The sequence below is a fragment of the Carlito syrichta genome, unplaced genomic scaffold, assembly GCF_000164805.1.
Source record: "Carlito syrichta isolate Samal-C Ts95f unplaced genomic scaffold, Tarsius_syrichta-2.0.1 Scaffold305654, whole genome shotgun sequence".
NCBI lineage: Eukaryota > Metazoa > Chordata > Mammalia > Primates > Tarsiidae > Carlito > Carlito syrichta.
The window spans coordinates 805,320-816,405 of NW_007249750.1; the positions used below are offsets into that span (position 1 = coordinate 805,320).

Here is an 11,086-nt window from a genome sequence, read left to right on the forward strand (position 1 = left end):
AAATAATGTCATAATAGGCACAAGGAAACAGGCAAACTAGCCTACCATGACCCCCCTTTCCAAATATCCTGACTCCCAATACTAGGTGGGAAAGCATTTTTCTTAGTTTTTCAACTGTTACATTTCTCTTCTTCAAGTATTATATTTCCTATTTTTGCCCCTAAACATGGATATTTCTTGAGGCATAGGCCTTGGCCTTCTGCTCTTTTTCTATAAATACTTTCTCCACTGGAAAAATCATATACGAATGTTGCTTAACTTATGATGGGGTTACGTCCAGATAAATCCACTGTATGCTGAAAACACTGTAAGTCAAAAGTGCAATTAGTAATATAACCTAACAAACATCATAAGCTCAGTCTAACCTGCTTTAAATGTGCTCAGAATACTTACATTAGCCTACAGTTGGGCAAAATCATCTATCATATGTCATAATGCCTATTTTATAATAAAATGTTGAATATCTTGTGTGATTTACTGAATACTGTACTGAAAATGAAAAACAGAATGGTTGCATGGGTACTTGAAGTACGATTGCTACTGAATGCACACGGTACCACTGCAAAGTCGAAATACTGTAAGTCAAACCATCCTAAGCTTGGAAGTAATCATCTATATGCCAATGATTTCAACTGTTGTTTCTTCATGGACGACTCACACATCGACATAGTCAGGGAATAAATATCTCTCTTTCCTAAGCTTTAGACCTGTAATTCTAACAACCTCCTAGAAATTTTCTCTTAGATATTTCACTATCTCAAATTTTACAAATATATTTGAACTTTGAGCTCATTTTCCCCTTAAAACTAACTTACTCTATGGATATTACTTTTCAGTCCCAATTTCTCAGGCTCAAAGAATTGGAACCCTCCCTGATTCCTACCAATATTTTCCTCCTATCATCTACCCAGATACTAAGGATATCACTATTCAATTATTGTAACCTTGGTCTTTACGCTGCTCATCTCTACTACCCAACACCATCAAATCTCCCCATCCATATATCCTATACACTTTTGTGAGGTTAATGCTTCTAGAACATGACACGGATTATTCACAGTTCCATCATTCATTCCGCAAATATTTGCTGAGTGCTTATTTTATGCAAAAAAAGCACAGTTATACTACAAAAATGTAGAAATGAATTAGATAAAGGTCTGTTTACAGTTTTAGTTCAAAGTTGGATATTGGTAGTAACTGAAAACATGAATTCAGAAAATATGCTGGACTCTCAAAAGAAGGTAAAATTACTACTAGCTGGAGATGCCACTTGTTAAAGCTTTAAAGAATGAACAGAATTTCAACATTTGGAAATGAGGAAGACAAGAGCAGCCTATAGAAGCGTAGTGGGTGGTTCCTGCAAGAAGCACTTCACATGGTCTGTTTGACCCACTGACAGAGGAAGCAGAGAAGGGCAACAGCAGAACACCATGTTAGAGGCTGGAATCCAAGTGAACAAATTTAGCCTTTAATCTTCAGGCAACAGGGAGACACTGAACGTGTTGAATCAGGGCTCTCCTTCATGACTCAACCCGCAGCAGCTACTCTAAGGTGGGCTGGTAGGGACTGGTGCTGCAGAGGGAGGGTACATGAGAAAGGTTTCGCATTCCCACCGTTCAGGGATGCTAAGGAGACCTTTTGCTTCATTATCTTGGAGAAGTCATTTCACTTCTTGAGGGGTATTAGTATTAAAAAAAAAAAGCATTCTGGTGGGGCACGGTGAGAATTGATTAGGAGGAGACAGTGGGTAAGGGGGGATGGATGGTGCCAGAGTCACCGCAGGGGCACAAGTGACGGGACTTGGCAACTGACCAGAGCATGGCAAGAAAAGGCATCCCGTCTGACATTCCAGTTTCCAAGCTGGTTGCACGAACAAAAACAGGTGCACGTCTACGAAGCAATTTGGGAGGGAACTGGCCAAGTTGTGTGTGGGATAGTAAGCGTTTATACACTTGGGGAACATTCGAGAACTAACGGTCAAGACCTTTGGAGGTAGTTGGATACTGACGACTGAAGCTGGAGCAGAGAGTGGGTGAGTTTCTGCAAAAACACGTACAAAACGGACAATGGGACTTTTACTACAAGACCTGCCCGGGCGGGAGGGTAAAGTGTCGCGTGGCAGAAGTAACCCAGGCGTGTCTACTTCGCGGCCAGCGCTCACCTCACGTCCTCCACGAAGCCTCGGGGAGGAGGCAGCCCGAGGTAGCGTTCCCCTCCTCGGCATATTCCCAGAACTTCCGTCTCTAGCCGTCACCAGGAAGGCTGAAAGCGCATGGAGAGCATCATCTACTTTTAGCCCGCTCCCTGACTACGTCTAGTTGAGCTCCGTGTGTCTCGCCAGAGTTTGAAGAAACGCTTCGCTGCAAAAAAGAACAACAACAAAAAAAGTCTGCACGGTGAGTCTTAGATATCGCGAGACCTGACAGGCAGCCCCGCCCCCGTTCGTCTGCCGGAAGCGGAAGTCAGGTGGTTGTCGGAATCTAGGGGAAGACGCTCTGTTACCTTGGAGAGCGGAGGGGGTGAAGCTTCCTACTGTGTGGTGACCTGGAGTCCGTCACTCCTGCTTGCCTGACCGGCGGGGTTCGGCCCTAGCTGGGTAGACACCGCCCTTGGCGGGTGAGTTGCCCAGGAAGTTGGGAAGAGGGAGCGGGCAGGGCCGAGCTGAGCGGGGGGCGAGGTGTCCTCGGTGTGTGCGGTGGTTTGCTCTGTTCGACCGGAGGCCATGGACCTCTCACGGCTCATCTCGCTCACTTCTGGAGATGCGAGTTGCTGTCGGGGCCTTGGTAAACAAGCTGTGATGTGCTTTGAGGACGGGCTGAAAAACGCAGTTGTTTCCCATCAGTTTTTTTGTGTTCTGAACTCACCTTTAGGGCAGCGAACCCCTAATTCTGCGCAGGCAGTTCCAGGGTTAGTCCCTGCAGGCAAAGTTTTGTGCCGTTTTATTTGTGGTGAATAAGTTAATAGCGTTCGAGTACAGATCTGAAAGGCTTACTCTATTTTCAACAGGCACGGACATACCTTGTGAAGTTATTATTGTACTGGAACTAGCTTGTTGGTTTTGGAAGCCCGGAGGACAAGTTTTGTAGTTTCTAGCCCTACCCTGTGAGCGCTAGTTCCCTCTTTCGAATATTAGCTTTGGGAGTCTTTAGAGCACTTTTGGTTCAATTCTTTTCATTGGCTAAGGCTCTTTTGCCCTCCAGCCTCCCACCTTTTGAGGGTTTCCTTAAAGAAAGTCGTTTTTTTTCTCCCACAGATTTAAACAACCTAAACATTAAGCAGTACAGCTGCCTCAGATCCTTGGGGTAAGTAAAGCTTGGATCACTGAAAATTCTATGTAAGTTCCGCTCTTATTAGTAATAATAAAGGCGATATTTGTTTACTTGCTTGTGGATAGGAAGTCGTGGGGGAACAGAAAAATGGAGTGGCACATTTCCCTTGCCTTATTATTTTTACTGCCCATCTGAATAAGGTATGGAAATCAAATTCTAGTGATTTCTTTGATCCCTATAGAAATTCAGGCACGATTCTAATTAGCTGAATTTATTTTAAGCTCGTTCCTTGGATTTGAGAATTTGACATGAGATTGCAAATCCCAGACACATTGAAAGTCTAGTGTTTGATAAAGCATATTCTCTAAGAGAGCTGTAGCCCAAAAGGTAAAGTGTCTACTCATTGTTTCTTGCATCCAAACAATAATTTTTGTTTAATTTTGTTGAGACAAAGGTAATATGATAAATGTTGCAAGTATTTCCATACGTTTTGAGGAATCTGGAGGAAAAACAGACTAATGAAGATGCTATCTCCCAATATCACATCTCTTTGTCAAAAACTTTTTATTAGAAGTTGAATTAATACAAGAAGAAAAATAATTTGAGGATGTTGGGTAAGAGGGAGAGATTTGGTTTTAAAGTTTCAGCATGATGTTAAATATGCCCCAAGACATATTTAGAAATCTTGAGGCAAAGGGCAGAAAGATGGGGTTTGCATAGGAAAGGCAGGTGTTGGGAATGCTGACATGTCAAGGAAGACTGGGAAGTGGGGGCTACCTACATAATATTAGGGCTGGCTTCCAGGTCTTGGGTGAAGAGTAAAAGGAGTGAACTCTTTCTCCCCTGGTTTCTCAAGGACTAGGCTTTCTACACTTTAAGCCAAATCTTTTCCTAGAGGTAGAGGGTTCTCGGAGAATATGGGTGAAGAGATACTGCTTGTTAAGTGAATCCATAATAGGCCTGGAAAACCCAGCTGATACAGATTTTGGTTTTTATAACTGTTAGACAATATCTTATCTATTGTAGTTATTTTTCATTTGTCATGGGATCTGTAATAAAAATGCAGTGGATATAAGTAATTTCCCTAAACTTTAAAAGCTGTGCATTTAAATACCTTTTTATTTGTCTATTTTTATATCTCTGTTATATGTCCAGTTTTTCTCTTATTGGTTCTTTTTCTTTTGCTCATAAATAGCTTCAGGTGTTTTAGCCTAGGTAAAATAAGAGATAATCTCTCAGTAACCCCTTAGCTACTGCCCTCTTTTTTCCTGTTTTTAGCCAAGCTTCTTGAAAGCTTAGTCATCTCCCATTGGTTATACCCGCTAATTCTTTTTGGGGTTTTTTCTATCATTATATCATTTGCCAGTGTTGACCACTCTTTATTCTCCTGCCTTTAAGATAATCTCTTCTGGTTTGCCTCTTATCCGTGTGTTTTCTTTTATTCCTCTTTATTTTTACCTGTTCTTTAAATGTTGTTTTCCAAGATTCTGTTCTCTGATACTCTTCTTATTACACATTCTTCCTGAGGAGTTTCATCTATTATTAAAGCATTAACCATCAACAAAATTGCTGATATCTCCCAATTCATCTTCAACCCAGTTCTCAGTCCCACATAGTTAATTATGAACTGATTCCATTTGGATGTATGTACTATAGATAACATCAAACTCAGTATGTATCCTTATCCATCCTTCTTGTAGTTCCTATGGCACCATAATCTGCCCAGTCATTTGGCCAGAAACCTGGGAGTTATCCTTTATTCCCCTTTCTCCTCCCACATCTAGTCAGTGATTAATTTCTTCAGGAATACTTTAAAAACTATTCTCATAGTCCCTGCTTCATATTAAGCCTTCAGCATGTTATCACATGCTGCAATCTGCCTTTAATCTAATCTCACAGATATATTTTTTAAATACTGTTAGTAAAGTGATCCTTCTGAATAGTAAATTTGACTTTGAAACATCCCTCCCAAAACCATCTATGATTTCTCATTGCCTACCAGAAAAGTACAAAATTGTTTGCCTTGAATATAAAGTTTCTCACAATTTTACCCCTGCCTACCTCTGTAACCTCATTTTTAAAAATAACCTCTGCTCCTCCTTTTATATTTATAGCATATCTCTTCTACTAGACTGGGAGCTCTTTGGGGACACAGTTCATGTTATATTGTTTATCTTTGTATTCCTAGTTAGCACAATGCCTGCAATATACTAGTTAAGAAATGTTGAATGTCTAAAATCTATCTTAAGCTTGAAAGGACACCAGGACTTCCATGAATACTCCTGCCTAAAATTATTTACTTGGTTTTTCAGTATCTGATAAACTAGTGTCGGTTTTTAAAAAATTTTGTAATTGTAAGTATCTTAAAAACTGTACAGAATTTCAGAATGACTGACACTGCTGAAGCTGTTCCAAATTTTGAAGAGATGTTTGCCAATAGATTCACAGAAGATGACAAAGAGTACCAGGAATACCTGAAGCGCCCTCCCGAGTCTCCTCCAATTGTTGAGGAATGGAATAGCAAAGCTGGTGGGAACCAAAGAAACAGAGGCAATCGGTATGTATTATTTCAGAAGAATAAATGCAGATGGTTGATCTGGGAGAAAATATTTTAAATCTGGTAGACCTTAAAGCCAGGGCAGGCATAACCAGTTTTTTCAGTATGGCACACCTATTGCCTAGCATCCTGACACATAGTAAGTACCTGATAAATATTTGCTTTAATATTTTTGTCAGCACCATATATTCTTTTCCTTGCTGTTCAATTGTGTGTGCGTTGTGTGTTTTTGTTTTGTTTTTAAATTTTCTTTCTGGAAACGAATGTTTTCTTTGCAAATATACTTTAAAAACAGAGTCTTCTAAAACTTGTATTCAACTCTGTTAAGAAACTATTGTTTGATTTTACTTCAGGAAAGTATTTATGAAATGGGAATTACTTCTATTTAATAATTCAGAATAGTTAAAGGAATAAATTACCATACCGCTTTTGTACAGTTGAATAGATTTCAAATTTAATTCAGAACTGTTCTGTTGGTTTGGGTTTGTTATAGTCTGCCTAGTCTTTGTAAAGTGTGTCCTGTATGATATTGATAGAATGATTTAAATCTTAGGAAAATTTTGAATATTTGGTGCTATCACATTCTGTATTGTAAAATGTTTTTTACTCATTTACTGTATATTTGAGTGAGGAACCAGATGCATTGGAATAGATTTGTCATGTGTGTTTTTTTTTTTTTTACAAGTGAAGTTTAAAAATCTTTTTTGTTTTGTTGTAGGTTGCATGATAACAGACAGTTTAGAGGTAAGGATAGCAGACGGGGGTGGCCAAGTGATAATCGATCCAATCAGTGGCCTGGACGATCCTGGGGTAACAGTTACCCACAGCACAGACAAGAACCTTACTATTCCCACCAATATGGACACTATAGTTACAACCAACGGCCTCCTTATGGTTATTACTGATAAAAATGTCAGTAGCTTTTGGTAAAACCATTTACTTTGTTAACATGACAAAAAAATTGTGTGTTGTTCATAGTTTTACATTTGATTTTAGAGAATGGATTATTGATTCTTTGGATTTGAGACTTTTTAAAAACACAGATCTTAACAGAGAGATGCGCGGGTTGCTGGGGATACCTAAAAATGTTATGGATTATATGGCTTGACTTCTACCTCAGATTTTTTTTTTTTTTGTTCCATGACTTAATAGTGCTTTGAGTTGGTTTATTTTTCTTATTTGACCTCTAGGAGTTCTGTCTTTGTTTTACACAGAAATAAAAAATTTAAAATATAAAATACTTGCTTTTACTTTCTAAGGGAGTATCCATATACTCAGATGTGCTCATTTAAAAAATTTTACAGAGGTTAGTACAGTCAGCTCATGAATGCATAGCTATGCTTACTTGTGATGTGTTATATATTAACATTAATTCTTGAAAGGTAAAACAATTTTTTTTTATTACTTTTGTTATGTGACTCTGGTACTTTGTGATTCCTTACTTTGTAGGTATGAGTCAGCTCTGCAATTATTTTGGTCTCTTTTTAGAGGAAAACCAATGATAAAGCTGTAAAATGAGGAAGGAATTCTGTTTCAGTATTTTGATCTGGTGGTGGGTGGGATTAGACAACACATCATTTTAAATTTTATACAAACTCTAAGGCTTTTTGCTAAGTTAAACATAGCAGGTCAAAATTTACATTTTACAAACGTTTAACTCTGTAATGTTCAAACTTTCCCTTTTAGTCATCTGTATATAATGCTGCATTATCTTCTTTTTTTGGTATTTCATGTGGGTTGATTTTACAATGTTATATTTACTTCCAGATTCACACTTCTGCCGCTTCCTCTTCTATAATGTAACTTCCTTTCATAGAAAACCATTTTATTAAAATGGTTTTATTAAAATAAAATTTTAAAAATGTTTAAGTAACATTACTCCCAAGTTTTGGCAGTTAGCTTACTTATGGTGAGAGGAGCTTTTTGGTTTTTTATTGCTCTGTCCTTCATGTCTGTTGAAAAGGGTTTATTTGATTTAAGGGTAATATTAAGAGTGCAAGTTTCATCATAGGTCAAAGGAATTACAAGACAGCTTCCTAAATCTGTTTTTTGCTGCCTTCTTTCTTAGCCCTCTAACTCTAGGCCCTTGAGGTTGACTTCTCTAGGTACTACTCCGAGCTCTGGATCCACCTCTCTTCATCCCCACTTCCTAAAGAGCCACCCTTTCAGGTAACTTTTATTAGAAAGGATCTAATAAATCAGGTATTCATAGTGAGATGTAAATACAATTTTAATAATAAGGAAAGGGTTTTCCCTGGACATTTCTAATCATTACATCAATTGTAGTAATTACAACAATTACAACTACAAGCTAGTGCTGTTACATAAAGATAGATTTTAATAGTATAGATATTTAGCTTAGAGAGTCTTCATTGGCCCCAGGATCTTCTCTGAAAGAAAAGAGTTATTTTATTTTTTAGATTGAAAAATATGGTTAATTTAGGAAGTACATTAAAGTGAGAGGAGATTCACCTCTCCAATGTAGGGGAGGGAGCCAAAGCTAGGAACCATGGTGGCCGTGGCCACACCAGAGTTTAACAAAGCAATGGCTGCAGTAGGGTTTTTTAAAAAATATCTATCAATTGATAAAGCACAGGCAATGATCAGTTGAGAAAGTAGCTGACTATAGCTTTAGGGCAGGATTCTGTGCTGTGCCAACTGTTGACACTAATTAGTGACCTGAATATCAGCCCTGCTTGAAAAAAATAGGAAGAATCTTCTTTCAACATGAGTTATTTCTGCAAGCTGCATGAGTAATCTGTGTGATGATAGTTTTTGTTTTTTTTTTTAACAGTAGACACTATTAAACTACCTCTTATGTGCTTAAAACCAGGAAGAAATAAAAGGCACAGTTTCTGCTTCATGAGATAGAAAAATAACATGAAAAAAACTTAAAGATAATTTGAGATCAAAGAATTAAAATAGTGTCAAATAGAATTACTTTCAAGCTGACGGTCTGTTATACTAACATACAGCATTAGGCATAAGGAGTTTTGGCATTCAGTTCTGTCCTTATAAGATATGTGACCTTGAAAAAATAAATTTAAACCCTGAGTTTATTGGCTAACCTATAAAAATGAGAACATTATCTACCCACCACCCTCACAGGGCTATACAAATAAATGACCAAAGGAAGAGCTTGAGAATAGAAACTAGAGTTGTGACCATTAAACCCCTAGTGGCACATAATAGGTGCTGCATAAACATTTGCTGAATCAGTGGGAAGTACTTGATAAATTGTAAAGCAAGCATATTATTGATATAAAGGATGTAGAGTAGTTCATAGAAGACGAGGTAGGGCAGGAGACATTGAGAATTAAAGAACTTGTAGTTGTTCCCTTAAGTGAAGTTATATGTGAATTAGCAAAAGGAAAGCAAATTATATCCTTCAGAAAATAACACATCAAATGTAGAAGACAGTTTGTATAAAAGTTGAGCTGAAATTAGTAGCATTTCCTGTCTGAAAATTGGCCCTAACGTTAAGAGTATCAAATGTGGATTACTAAACATGTTGGATTAATGTCCTTTTGAAAACAGTTTGCTGGGGACTTGAGATAGCTTTTTGTGTTTTATTTTGTTTTTGAGTACTAGGCAGGTTTGGGGTTATCTAGAATAGATAACCTTGAGTCCCTGCTCCAAGAATAGTTTTTGAGTTCTTGAAACCATATAGGAAAAAGACATCAGGGAAGATTTTTCGCATAGTTTTTGTTTCCAAAGCTGCATTCCTTATGCTCAGCATACAAGGTTGTAATTTTCCTTTTGTATTTTATTCACCTAAAGAAAAATATGGGAGTTTATAATAGAATTAAGAGTAAATGAAATGTTATTTTGTGTAGAATGCTAAAATGAAATTATCTTTTACCCTGAAGGTCACTGATAGCACTAATTGTGGACTCTATTAAAGAACTACACCTTGTTCCTAAATACAGTTTTTTTATACCTTAAAAATATTTCTAGACTTTTTATTACATTTGATTGATTCAGTCCAAATACAGTTTCAGACATATATGGAAAACTATACCCTAGGCCTGTTGACTTCTTTTAATTAGCGCTATTGTTTGTAGTGAAAGATAATTTTTTTAAAACTAGGAAATGTAGGAAATAAAAAATACTCCCAGCTTAAAGTGGCTTGTATCACTATTGGATTTCAGTTAGCTGAAAATGTTTAATTGTGAAAATGCTTACTTTGTAAAGTGGGACAAATGAAAGTATTATATATAAACTATTATATTCCTTGAAATGCCTATTTGGATTTTTCTTTCAGTATCCTGTATTTTAGCCAAAGAAGCTTATTTGATATATGTAAATGAGAATTTTGAAATACTAAATAGGTTTTAGTTAATTCTGTGTGAAAAACTTACATAGGTCACACAATCTTTGCTGTTTATGAACTTAGAAATTTGTGTGAAAAACTTACATAAGTTGCTCAAAGAATCTTTGCTGTTCATTTATGAACTTAGAGTTATGCTTTTAAAATTCTCAAGTTTTAAATTTAGATTAAGACCAACAGGAGAAAATAGCTGTTGATATTGGTAGAAGTTAATATTACTAGTATATAGAGTGATCCTTCAGGATTCAGATGTATCCAGGTGTTACATTCTTAAGAAATATTTCTCCTGCCTCCTACTATATTAAATTATTATGGAACCAAGTCAACTAGAGTCTGGTTGATAACTGTGGGACTAGCTTTTAAGGATAATAAGGATGGAAGTAGAGATTCCCTTGACATTTTGGGAAAGTATAGCCTTGGGCCAAGCTGGCTGCATGGGTATCAATCAGTAGGGCTGCACGACATCAGGGTATGCCAGGGGTGAAGAGGAAGTAACTCTTCTGCTGCTGTAAACTTCAAAGGGCCAGGTGCGGTGGCTCACGCCTGTAATTCCTAATTCCACACTTTGGGAGGTGGAGGCAAGAGAATTGCCTGAGTCCAGGAGTTTAAGACCAGCCTGGGCAACTTGTTGAGACCTTGTTTCTACAATAAATCAAAAAATTAGCTAGGTGTGGTAGTACACACCTGTGGTTTCAGCTACTTGGAAGGCTGAGGCAGAAGGAGCACAGCAGTTCAAGGCTGTAGTGGCTGTGAATGTGCCACTGCACTCCAGCCTGGGTGACAAGAGTGACACTCCAACTCAAACAAAACACTACAAAAGCCTCTTGAGTGCTGGAGAAACATTCTTACCTCTGAGGAATTCAGTTATTGGTGCTGTCAGATTGAAAAAGTAGAGATGAGCTGTGGATAATACCTTTCAGATTTAAAGAT

The 11,086-nt window shown here is 37.6% G+C and overlaps 1 protein-coding gene across 1 annotated transcript; it reads left to right on the forward strand.

The window, feature by feature from the left end:
* Positions 1–2,488: 2,488 nt before the first annotated feature.
* FAM103A1 (family with sequence similarity 103 member A1) lies at positions 2,489–9,774 on the forward strand. Its single transcript, XM_008062099.1, has 4 exons — positions 2,489–2,616; positions 3,254–3,302; positions 5,648–5,826; positions 6,545–9,774. The coding sequence occupies exons 3-4, from the start codon at positions 5,657–5,659 to the stop codon at positions 6,729–6,731; spliced, it is 357 nt and encodes a 118-aa protein (XP_008060290.1). The 5' UTR covers positions 2,489–2,616; positions 3,254–3,302; positions 5,648–5,656; the 3' UTR covers positions 6,732–9,774.
* Positions 9,775–11,086: the final 1,312 nt, after the last annotated feature.